The following is a 13,355-nucleotide window of genomic DNA, read 5'->3' on the forward strand; positions in this document are numbered from 1 at the left end:
CAGAGCACTACTGTATTGCAATAGCCCCTGCCCTTTTGTAACCCCTTTGAATGTCTGTGTTGTGAGCGTTAGCCCTTTGCTGGGAGCTGAAGGTTGGGGTTTCTTGCTGGTTCTCCCTCGATCAATTTTGTGCAACAATTTATTCTCTGAATTCAGCCTGAACCCATCTGGGTGGGGTGAAACTGGTTATAACTCATGGAGCAGCAGAACCCAGCAAACTTTTTTTTATTGAGGAATAAAGAGAACTAATATAATACAAGGCACTGCCAATAGAAATACAAAATATTACAAGAACCAAAGATGTACGATTCTATGGAATACCTTGCACTGACCCAGACTGTATATTTGAATGATCTGCCACAGCTTTAACTCTGAATTGTAATTTCATTGTGTGCACTTCTCTGAACACAACTTGCCCCAGTGTTCACTGCGAGGAGCAAGTTTCCATCAGTACAGCTGATCAGCTCTGTCTGCAGTTCTCCAGCAAGTAGTTAACATTTGCCCCCTCCACACCTTACTTTAAATACAAAACATCACACTCACAACAACTGATTGACCTGTGCCTCCCTCCTGATAACACCAAATAAGTCACATGCCCATGGATCACATGAGTTTTAATCAGTCCTTGACATCCATTTACACAGAAGTTGTTTTGAGGGGAAGGAACTCGAAGCTTATCATCCTCTCATGAACATTTCTCTGTGAACGATGAAACCCTGAAGGCTCTGGAGAAAGCAGGAAGTGAATAACACCCTTGGGAGAATTTTGTTTTGAGTCTCTGTGAGAACAGGTCCTTCACCAGACACTTCAGTTTTTGGATAGAAATTTGGTCAATATTTAGTTGGCAATGGTTCGCCAGGAGTTAAATGTGTCTCTTGATGCTGAGGTGGTCTTGTGTGAAATCATTCTTTACTGTCTTAAGGATCAAGGACTCCAAACACAAGCTTTGTAGACCAAAACTAGTTTAATCACAAAGGCAAATGCGGGACAGAATGGATGGGAACAGACACACGCTCACTCACGCACAGGATACCACGAACACGAGAGGGGAAGCGCAACTGGGGTAAAATACACACACACGCATTGATACACACAAGCACACAGTAATAATGTACAACTTCAGGATATAACACTTCAATGCCTGTCCCACACTAGCATTGGCCCTTAACACTCCCTGACCATGTGGTGATGTACTCTTACCAATGATCTCTGCAGCGTTGTCTCACCACTCCTGGGGTTATCTAAAGAGGGAGGGCTAGTGGATGCAGCCCTTTTTATGGTGCTAGGAGGCTGGGTGGAGCCTCACTGTTGTGATTTAAACGAGCCAATGTTGTGGGAGTCAAAGACAAAGGTTCCTGCCACAGCCAATGGTCAGGCAGGTTCAGAGGCAAAAGGTACTCTCACACCTGAGGGGTGGGTGGAGCCGCACCTTGATTGACAGTAGTATCACTTGCGATCAGAGGAGCAATGCTGTCCTCCGGTCAGTAGGGGTCAGTGTCGTTACTGTCACGTGACAGTCATGTGGATTTCTCACAACAGGTGATTACTATTTTAGTGGAATTTTGTGGCTCAGTTTTGGTGCAATAAAGAATTGATCCACGAGTCTAGAGAAAGCCATCTGTCAGACTTAATTCTATTACTGTTGTGACAACAATAGATTCTTTCTCTGTAACTGTGAACCATGAAGCAAACTTGCACCTCCAGTAAAATGTGCAAAATGCAAAAATTATCCAGAAAGGTCTTCATATGGGAATAAGGAAATCATCGTAGTTACTGGAATGTCACAGATTAATGCTTTGAAACAGATGGAAAATTCAGTGAAAGAGTTCTGTTTACAAAGCACTTTTTACAACCACAGGACATGTTTTTGAAGCAAAGACATTGTTGCAATGTGGGAACTGTTACAGCCCCTGTGTACATATAAATATACCATGGGTGGAAGTAGACAACCAGATCTGGTGTTACTGAGGTAAGCAAAGCATATTTATCAAGCAGCTTGCCAGAGATGAACCTGTCTGATCTCCACAGCTACTGCCTGATCCGTGAGCATCTCTGGCATTTTCTGCTTTTATTGTTCTGTTCTTTGCAAAGTGACTGTGGAATCCTTTCTGCTCCCTTGAGTGGATGGATGGGGCTTTAATGTTTTATCCAAAAGATGCAATTCTTCATATAGTTCCTCTTTGTTCCTGCTTCTCTGACGATGTGTTACTCCCCAAGTAGAGATACAGAGTGGCACAGCTCAGAAACAGGCCCTTCAGCCCATCATGTCCATGCTGACCATCAAGTAACCATCTCAATCCCATTTGCCAGCACTCAGGCCATCGCTTTCTGTGCCATTTCCATCACTCAAGTGCTCATCCAGTTGCTTCTAATGTTCGGAGAGTATCTGCCTTCCCTACCTTCTCAGGCAGTACGTTCCAGATCACAACCAGCTTACTGGGTGAGGAAGCTCTTCCTCAGATCCTCTCTAAACCTCACCTCACACCCATTCCCTCTGGTTTAGGACACCTCTGCCATGGGGAAAAGCTTCTTGCAATCTACCCTATCTGTGCTTGTCATAGTTTTGTACACCTCTATCAGGTGTCCCTCTGTCTCCTCCACTTCAAGGGAAATTAACCCAGCTTCGCCGGTCTCCCCATATAACTCAAATGCTCCATCCTAACACCCTGGTGAACCTCCTCTGCACTCTCTCTAGTATAAACACATCCTATAGTGTGGTGACCAGAAATGCACACAGTTCTCCAGCTATGGCCAACCAGTGTTGCATGATGTTGTACCAGAACCCCTCTGTATTATATTCTGTGCCCCAGATAACAAGGGCGACTATTCTGGCCACCACCCTACCTACCTGTGCTATTTCAATGATCTATGTTGTACACAGTGTCTCTGTTCCTCCATACTCCCTCAGCCCCTACCATATGTGATATATGCCCTACCCTTATTTAATCTCCTAAAATGCATCACTTGACACCCTTTAGCATTAAATTCCACCTGCCACTGCTCTGCCCAATTTACTAGCTGATCAATATCCTGATGCAGACTAAGACCACCCCCTCACTATTAACAACACCACTCATCTTTATGTCATCTGCAAACTTACCAACCATGCCTCCCACACTGTCATTAATATATATAACAAAGAGCAAGGGTCCCAGCACTGAACCCTAAGGTACATCGCTGGTCACAGAAGCCCCCGCTTCCTCAGTACAACCTGTGTGACACTGTAGCACTGCTTCCCGTCACTGGATCCTCAGCCAAGACTTTGTACTTGTGTCTCCCAAGGCAAGGGTTGTATCTACATGGCTCAGTCTGTGTCTTGAGGCACAGTGGTCACTTTGGGTGCAGTGTCTGCGCCGAGGGCAGTCTGTTCTGAAATGTTGCTGCTCTCAAGATGTGGATCAGGGCTAATGATTGAAGTTCACTCCAAACTCCCAGAGACCGGAGCTGTGCTGCGCCCAGATAGTTGTGGTGTCCTTGTCTTGGGCTCTGTTGTTTTATTGCTGCACATACACTCCAGACTCTCCACAGGACTGATTTGCACTTAAATATCATCCCCCTTCCCCCACCCCCCGAAACTCTGGGACAACTAATTAGTACAGGTACAAGTAGTTGAAAAAATACTCCAGTGTCCCAAAGCAGCAAGAAGGGGAATGAATAATCGGTGCTGGTGAACAAGGAGAGTCCTGACACCAGGAGAATATTGCCAAGGAATCTTTAACATCCATCAACAGCCATCAAGGAGTCCAAGAGTCGGGCAGCACAGAAACACTGGCCCCTTGGCCCCACCCTGTCCATGCCCCCGACCTACCCATCTACACATCCCAGTTAATGTTTAATAGCACAGCAGAACAAATTGTCTCAGTACTGCAGACATCACGAGCTCAAGTCCCGAGATGACCCTTGAACCCGTGACCTGAGTCAGAAGTTCAGCCAGGTTGGCTTGACTTGTGCTCCCAGCATCAGTCCGACAGAAGCTGAAGGGCAATTGGTGTTTATCTTCCTGTAGATTGCAGCAAGTGTGAGACCAGGAGAAATTGGGAAATTGCTTGGATTTTATGGACACTGTTTTAGCCCATTAGGTACTGCATTCTAACTGCTAGAATGTGATATAATATGGAGATCAGATGCAGCTGACGTTTATTGCCTCTCCCTGGCTGTGGGTGAGAAAGGCTTGTTGGTGTCCTCGAGTGCTGAAGTTGTGCAGTTCCAACCATCACAGTCCCGGGCTACTCTGCCGGCAAGCATCATATGGTCACCAGGAACTTTGGTTTCTTGAACATTTTCTTCTTTGCATTCTTCAGCCGATAAACCACATTGGCAACATCATCTGTGAGGGACTGGGACAGAGAGAAATGTGCATGGTATCAGTAGGTGGATGAACATGAGAGTAATCTGAAGAATTCCATGTCACCTACAGTCAACCTTCATTCAACAGGCACTGGCCATTCCACCCAACTCTCCCTCTCGAGCTCCTCTCTCCAAGTATCTTCATTCTCTGCGGTTGAACAACTTATATCTTGTTCATTGCTTTTACTTTCTTGCTGGGAATAATCAGCGGATCAAACAGCTGGGGACTCCCAGGTTATGGAGAGAATGAGGACACAGATGTTCAATGGAATGATAACAGGGTGATGACTTCAAATACCTAGAGAAAATGCAGCAGGTTCTAGCTGAGGGAGATAGAATAGGGCTTCTAAAATGAAGATGGATTTAGTAAGCAGAGTAGAGAAAATCATTTCCTGTGTGTGGAAGTTCAGGGATCAGAGGACATGTTCAATGCAGACACAGAGACTAAATGCTGGAACCTGGAGCAGCAAACAAACTGCTGGAGGAACTCAGCGCGTTTAGCCAATTTGGAAGTTTTGTGATACCATTGGCATTAACTTCTCAGGGTTAAGTTGTACAATCAAGTAACTGTCAGGCAGCATCTGTGGAGATGCACGTTTAATGTGATTGGCAAAAGAACTGGAAAGGAGGAGGGAACAAACTTTCTCCGAAACATGTTAAGTGCAATGATCTGGAATGTGCTGCCTTGAAAGAGCAGTGGAAACAGAGTGAAGAGAAGCTTTTGGAAGGACAATTTACAAAGGCCAGGGGGAGAGAACAGGAGGGGAGTGACACTAAGTGGAGAACTCTAACCAAGTCACCAGACTTTGACCTGAACTACCTCCTGTGCTCCACCATTCTATGATGACTTTCCAAGAACATAAAACAAGAACAGGCCCTTGGGCCCACAATGTTATAGTCATAGAGCAATCCAGCATGGATACAGGCCCTTCGGCCCAACCACTCCATGCCAACCATGGTGCCCACCCAGCTATTCCTAATTTCCTATATTTAGCCCATATCCCTCCAAGCCCCGCCCCTCCATCTACCTATCCAAGTGCTTCTTAAATGATCCTGTTGTACCTGCCTCACCCACTTCCTCTGGCAGCTCGTTCCATACACTCACCACCCTCACATGAAAAATTTGCCCCTTAGGTCTCTTTTAAATCTTTCCCCTCTCACCTGAAACCTATGCCCCCTAGTTTTGGACTCCCCTACCCTGGGGAAAAGACTGTTACCGTCCACCTTATCTGTGCCTCTCATAATTGCTTCACAGGCGGATAGGGTAGTTAAGAAAGCTTATGGGATGTTAGCTTTCATAAGTCATGGGATCGAGTTTAAGAACCATGAGGTAATGATGTAGTTCTACAAAACTGTGGTTAGACCACACTTAGAGTACTGTGTCCAGTTCTGGTTACCTCATTATAGGAAGGATGTGGAAGCATTGGAAAGGGTGCAGAGGAGATTTACCAGGATGCTGCCTGGTTTAGAGAATATGCATTATGAGGAGAGACTAAGGGAGCTAGGGCTTTACTCCTTGGAGAGAAGGAGGATGAGAGAAGACATGATAGAGGTGTATAAAATATTAAGAGGAATAGATAGAGTGGACAGCCAATGCCTCTTTCCCAGAGCACCAGTGCTCAATACAAGAGGTCATGGCTTTAAAGTAATGGGTGGGAAGTTCAAGGGAGATATCAGAGGAAGGTTTTTTACCCAGAGAGTGGTTGGGGCATGGAATGCGCTGCCTGGGGCAGTGGTGGAGGCAGGTACATTGATCAAATTCAGGAGATTGCTAGATAAGTATATGGATGAATTTAGAATAGAGGGATATGTGGGAGGAAGGGGTTAGATAGTCTTAAGCGAGGTTTAAAGGTTGGCACATCATTGTGGGCCGAAGGGCCTGTGTTGTGTTGTACTGTTCTATGATTCAACAATACCTCCTAATTCTGTGTCATCCACAAACTTACTGATCAAGCCTTGTGCATTCACATCCAACTCATTTATATAAATAACCAATAACAAGGGTCCCAACACTGACCCCTGGGGCACACCACTGGTCACCGGTTTCCATTCTGAGAAATAACCTTCAACCACCTCCCTCTGCTTCCTGCCTCTGAGCCAATTTTGAATCCACCTAACTAGCTCTCCCTGGATTCCATGGGACCTAACCTTCCAGACCAGCCTAGCATGGTGTGTGCACATGTGTGCATGCTGGTGATGTCTAACAACTTGCATGTCTTTAAGGAGCTGAGTAGGCGAGGGACACATTGAGAGGTGAAAGTTGTTGACCCCTTGTAGAATTGTCTAGGGAGGTGTTACACAGACCAGTACAGCACTGGACAGGCCATTCGGCCCATGACGTTGTGCCGATCTTGATGCCAATTTATACTAAATGTCCTCCTTCTGTGCACCATCCACATCCCTCCATTCCCTTCACATTCATGTGTCTGTCTAAAAGCTTCTTAAACTCCACCAAACTGCCTGCTTCCACTACTGCCCCTGGTAACCCATTCCAGGCACCTACCACTCTCTGCATAATAAACTTGCCCCTTACGTCACCTTTAAACTTCCCCCCTCTGACCTTAAAAGCATGTCCTCTGGTGTTTGACATTTTTACCCTGGGGATCAGACTCTGACTGTCTACCCTATCTATGCCTCTCATAATTTTAAAATCCTCTATCAGGTCTCCCCTCGGCCTTCGACGCTCTGGGAAGAACAACCCAAGTCTGTCCAACCTCTCCTTATAGCTCATACCCTCTAATCCAGGCAGCATCCTGGTAAACCTCTTCTTCACCCTCTCCACAGTCTCCACATCCTTCCTGTAATGGGGCGACCAGAACTGCACACAATACTCCAAGTGTAGTCTGATTAAAGTTTTATACAGCTTCAGTGTGACTTCCTGACTCTTATACTCAACACCTCTTCCAATGAAGGCAAGTGTGCCATACGCCTTCTTTACCATTTTATCCACTTGTATAGTCACTTTCAGTGAACTATGGACCTGAACCCCAAGGTCCCTCTGTACTTCAATGCTATTGAGAGGCCTATATTAACAATATATTTTCTCCTTTTATTTGACCTCCCAAAGTGCAACACTTCACAGTTGCCCGGATTAAACTCCATCTGCCACTTCTCCGCCCATATCTGTAACTGATCTATGTCCCACTATTTTCTTTGATGGTCCTTTGCACTGTCCACAACTCCACTGCAAACTTGCTCATCCACCATTCTACATTTTCATCCAAATCACTGATATCTATCACAAACAACACAAGGTCCCAGCACCAACCCTTGTGGAACACAACTGGTCACGGACCTCCAGCCAGGACAACGGCCTTCCACCCCTACTCTCTGTCTTCTATCGGCAAGCCAGTTCTGAATCCAAACTTGCAATGTACCCTGGATCCCTGAACGTGTTCATTTATTTCTTTCCTTGTTAATTGTTTTTTTCTGGTTGTAATTTCATTTTTTTAAAATAAGAAACTCAGAGATGCCTGAAGAAAGAATAGCAACAAGTTGTTCACAAGCATGCGCTCTCTGTCTTGGTCTCTCTGTCCTCCTGTTAACAAGTATTAATCTGAGCCACAATGGGATGGAATAAGATCAGGATTAATGTTGTAAATTATTGGATGTTACATTCCTACATATTAACAATTTTTGGGAAATGGTTTAGGTTGTGATTAGGTTGTGATCTTAAATATTGCCTTCCTGAATGAGGATGTTTCTTCTCTTCGATTAACAAAGATGGTGGTTGTAGTTGTTCCATGAGAGCTATAGATCCTTAGGGATGATTGTCTTTTCTAAATCAGCAGGGATTATAAACAAATGGGATTGCTGTAATTTGGTTTAGGTTGAACTGCTGCCAGAATTGACTAACCCATAGAGAGGTTTGTCCTTTCCATTGGTAGCTCTTTTGTTCCAGTTGTCTAATTTTCAAGGTGACGGATGAACCTCTAAAGCAGCTGTAATGGGCTCTTCTTTCTAACCAGGTGATGCTGACCTTTGAACTACAGGAGATACAGAAGCTAATTTGGTAAATTGGTTTATTATTGTCACATGTACCGAGGTACAGTGGAAAACCTTTTTCTGCATGCCATCCGTACAGATCATTCCATATGTAAGTACATTGAGGAAGTACAAATGGAAAACAAAACAGAATGCAGAATATAGTGTTACAGTTACAGAGAAAGTGCGGTGCAGGCAGACAATGAAGTGCAAGGGCCACAATGAGGTAGAAACATAGAAAAACTACAGCACAATTCGGGCACTTCAGCCCACAAAGCTGTGCCGAACATGTCCCTACCTTAGAAATTACTAGGCTTACCCATAGCCCTCTCTTTTTCTCAGCTCCATGTACCTATCCAACAGTCTCTTAAAAGACCCTATCGTATCCGCCTCCACCACCGTTTCCGGCAGCCCGTTCCACGCACTCACCACTCTCTGAGGTAGATTGAGAGATCAAGAATTCATTTTCAAGAATGTAATCAGCAAACATGCAGCACTGTGTCACTTCAGACTAAAGGCCATGTCTCTGGCTAACACACAGTACTGCAAAACGAGAAAGGGAGTGAGAGGAAGAGAAAAGCAAAGGAACTGAAACATTCAAAGTGCAACAGTTATCACAGAATTCTAGGTTAGCACATGGGAACATGTCAAGGGTTGGTTCAGTCTGCAGAAGACAAGGCAGGGCAAGTAGTAATAAGCAGAAAACCTAAACTTGAAATGAACAAGATTAAGATAACCTTGGGAGTTGGTAGTTAGCATGAAAGATCAAAGATAAAAGTACAGATCCTGAGAGTATCTTTACAGGATTCTGGGACATTCACTGGGGAATAGGTTAAGGATGAGAAGTGGAAGCCAGATGGGGGTGATACCAAGAAACAGCTAGAGGCATTGGATACAGCCAAGGCTCTGGGCCCTGACAACAGTCGACAATAGCACTGGAGGCCTGTGCTCCAGAACGTGCTGTGTCCTTGGCCAGTACAGCCACAACACGGCACCTACCTGACAATGTGGAAGGTTGCCCAGGTACGTCCTGTCCACAGAAGCAGGACAAATCCAACCCGGCCAGTTTTGCCCCATTAGTCCACTCTTGATCATCAACAAGGTGATGGAAGGGGTAATCGGTAGTGCTGTCAAATGGCACTTGCTCTGTAACAACCTGCTCACAGAAGCTCAGTTTGGGTTCTGAAAAAGTCACTCAGCTTCCAACCTCATTACAGCCTTGGTCCAAATATGGACAAAATGCTCAACTCCAGAGGGGAAGTGAGAGTAACTGCCCTTGTCATTAGGGCAACACTTGATCGAGTCTGGCATCAAGGAGCCCTGGCTGGCCTGGAGTCAGTGGGGATCAGGGGGAAAACCCTCTGCTGGTTGGAATCATCCCCAGCACAAAGGGAGAAGTTGTGGTGGTTGGCGGTCGGTCATCGCAGCCACAGGACATCTCTGCAGGAGTTCTTCTGGGTAGTGTCCTAGGCCCAACCAGCTTCAGCTGCTTCAACAATGACATTCCTTCAATCGTGAGGTCAGAAGTAGGGGTGTTCCCTGACTGCACAATGTTCAACACCGTTCATGACTCCTCAGACAATGGCTTCTTCCCACAGAATTGGCCCAGGAGACGTTAGAACAGTGGGTCCCAAGCAGGTACAGACTAAGTATTTAAAAAGCTCATGTGTTTTCGCAGGCTTTTTTGTTCTTGCAGAATTTAGAAGGGCCAATAGAAAGGAGGTATTGTCAAGTGGAGCGGCCATTATCGGAGTGGACAGAGTCAGAGTGAGTGGCTTTGGCACAAGAGGCGGAGGCCATCTGCAACAACACTGGTGAGTAGCTGGTTAAGTAAGGGTAAGGTTTACTGTTATTGTTATAACTTTTAAGTAGACTACAGCTAGGTAGGAAACGTAGTTCAGATGGAGGGCAAGGTGATGTGCTGCAGCTACATGATGTTGGGAGCTGATGGACCCTGCTGTGGTGCACAGTGACCACATCTGCAGTAAGTGCTTGAGGCTGGAGGAACTTCAGCTCAGAACTGATGAGCTGGAGTTGCAGCTTCAAACACTGCGAAGCATCAGGCAGGGAGAGAGTTATGTAGATGCTGTGCATCGGGAGGCAGTCACCCCACTTAGAGCAGGTACTTCTAGGGTCCAGGTGGCAGATAGATGGGTGACTGTCAGGGGAGAGAAAGAGAAAGGGAACAGGCAGCTAGAGCAGAGAACCCCAGAGGCTGTTCCCCTCAAAAACAGGTATTCTGCTTTGGATGCTGTTGAGGGGGATGACCTACAGGGATCAAGTGGTAGTAGCCAGGACTCTGGAACTGGTCCTGCTGCTCAGAAGGGAAGGGAGGAGAAGAGGAGGGCAATAGTGATAGGGGACTCGATAGTCAGGGGAACAGACAGGTTCTGTGGACATGAGCGAGAATCCCGGATGGGATGTTGCTTCCCAGGTGCCGGGTCCAGGATGTCTCTGATCGAGTCCACAGCATTTTTGAGCGGGAGGGAAAGTAGCCAGAAGTCGTGGTACATGTTGGTACCAACGACATAGGTACCAAGGGGGACGGGGTCCTGAAAAGTGAGGTTAGGGAGCTAGGAAGAAGGCTGAAGAACAGGACCTCAAGGGTAGCAATCTCAGGATTCTGCCAGTGCCACATGATAGTGAAGGTAGGAATAGGAGGAGATGGCAGATGAATGTGTGGCTGAGGAGTTAGTGCAGGGGGCAAGGTATTAGATTTTTGTTGGCTGAAGAACAGGACCTCAAGGGTAGCAATCTCAGGATTCTGCCAGTGCCACATGATAGTGAAGGTAGGAATAGGAGGAGATGGCAGATGAATGTGTGGCTGAGGAGTTAGTGCAGGGGGCAAGGTATTAGATTTTTGTATCATTGGGATCTCTTCTGGGGAAAGTGGGACCTGTACAGATTGGATGTGTTACACCTGAACTCGAGGGGGACCAATATCCTTGCAGGCAAGTTTGCTAGTTGTGGTTCAGGAGGGTTCAAACTAGTTTTCAAGGGGGATGGGAACTGGAGGGATAGGTCAGTGGAAGAAGTGCATGGAATAAAGTCAGATCTAAGATATAGAGAGGCTTTGAGGAAGGAGAAGCAGAGTATAGGGTATAAAAGTAGTAGGGTGGATGGGCTAAAGTGCATTTACTTAAATGCAAGAAGCATCAGGAATAAGAGTGATAAACTGAGAGTTTGGATAAGTACATGGGACTATGATATTGCGGCTCTTGCAGAGACAGCTGTCATCAGGTCAGGAATGGATACTGAATATTCCTGGTTTTCAGTGTTTTAAAAGGGGTTAGGGAGGGGGGGAGAAGACGGGGAAGGGTGGTGTTACTGGTCGGGGATACTATTACAGCTGCAGAAAGGGTGGATAATGTAGAAGGATCCTCTCTAGAGTCAGTATGGGTGGAAGTTAGGAACAAGAAAGGAGCAGTTACTCTACTGGGAGTATTCTATAGGCCCCCCAGTAGCAGCAGGGATACTGAGGAGCAGACTGGGAGGCAGATTTTGGAAAGGTGCAAGAATAACAGGGTTATTATCGTGGGAGACTTCAACTTCCCAAATATTGATTGGCACCCGCTTAGTGCCAAAGGTTTAGACGTGGCGGAGTTTGTTAGTTGTGTCCAGGATGGATTCCTGTCACAGTATGTTGACAGGCCGACTAGAGGGAATGCCATATTAGATCTAGTATTAGGTAATAAACCGGGTCAGGTGACAGATCTATCGGTGGGTGAGCATTTGGGGACAGTGACCACCGCTCCCTAACCTTCATCATTGTCATGGACAGGGATAGGAGCAAAGAGGGCAGGAAGATATTTAATTGGGGAAGGGCAAATTATGAGGCTATAAGGCTAGAACTTGAGAGTGTAAATTGGGATGACATTTTTGAAGGGAAATGTACTATGGAGATGTGGTTGTTGTTCAGGGATCTCTTGCAGGATGTTAGGGATAATTTTGTCCTGGTGAGGCAGAGAAAGAATGGCAGGATGAAGGAACCATGGGTGACAAGAGAGTTGGAACAACTAGTTAGGAGGAAGAAGGCAGCATACATAAGGGTTAGGCTGCAGGGATCAGATAGGGCTCTTGAGGATGATAGGGTAGCAAGGAAGGAACGTAAGAAGGGGCTGAGGAGAGCAAGAAGGGGACATGAAAAGGCCTTGGCGAGTAGGGTTAAGGAAAACCCCAAGGCAATTTTCACTTATGTGAAGAGCAGAAGGATGATGAGAGTAAAGTTAGGTCCGATTAGAGACAAAGGTGGGAAGATGTGCCTGGAAGCTGTGGAAGTGGGTGAGGTCCTCAGTGAATACTTCAGTATTCACCAAGGAGAGGGGCCTCGACGCTGAGGACAGTGTTGGTAAGGTTAATGTTATAGAGCATGTTGATATTAAGAGAGAGGATGTGTTGGAGCTGTTAGAAAATATTAGGACAGATAAGTCCGTGAGGCCAGACGGAATATTCCCCAGGCTGCTCCGTGAGGGAGGAGATTGATGAATCTTTGGCTAGGATCTTTGAGTCCTCGTTGTCCACAGGAATGGTACCGGAGGATTGGAGGGTGGCAAATGTTGTCCCCTTATTCAAAAAAGGTAGTAGGGGTAGTCCAGGGAATTATAGACGAGTGAGCCTTACGTCTGTAGTGGGCAAGCTGTTGGAAAGGATTCTTAGAGATAGGATGTATGGGCATTTGGAGAATCATGGTCTGATCAGGGACAGCCAGCATGGCTTTGTGAAGGGCAGATCATGTCTCACAAGCCTGATAGTGTTCTTTGAGGACGTGACCAAACAGGTTGATGAGGGTAGTGCAGTGGATGTGGTCTACATGGATTTTAGTAAGGCATTTGACAAGGTTCCACATGGTAGGCTTCTTCAGAAGGTCAGAGGGCACGGGATCCGGGGAAGCTTGGCCGTGTGGATTCAGAATTAGCTTGCCTGTAGAAAGCAGAGGGTTGTGGTGGAGGGAGTGCATTCGGATTGGAGGGCTGTGACTAGTGGTGTCCCACCGGGATCAGTTCTGGGACCTCTGCTTTTCGTGA

The 13,355-nt window shown here is 46.2% G+C and overlaps 1 protein-coding gene across 1 annotated transcript in view; it reads right to left on the minus strand.

Annotated features, from left to right (window-relative positions):
- Positions 1-358: 358 nt before the first annotated feature.
- The window catches only part of LOC127585694 (circularly permutated Ras protein 1-like), a 78,084-nt gene continuing 65,087 nt past the window's right edge, over positions 359-13,355 (minus strand). Inside the window, exon 21 of the mRNA XM_052043382.1 lies at positions 359-4,337. Within this exon, the coding sequence (XP_051899342.1) occupies positions 4,245-4,337 (93 nt within the window). The 3' untranslated portion in view covers positions 359-4,244. The remainder of the gene's footprint in view (positions 4,338-13,355) is intronic.

Source organism: Pristis pectinata, chromosome 33, assembly GCF_009764475.1.
Source record: "Pristis pectinata isolate sPriPec2 chromosome 33, sPriPec2.1.pri, whole genome shotgun sequence".
Taxonomy (NCBI): Eukaryota; Metazoa; Chordata; class Chondrichthyes; order Rhinopristiformes; family Pristidae; genus Pristis; species Pristis pectinata.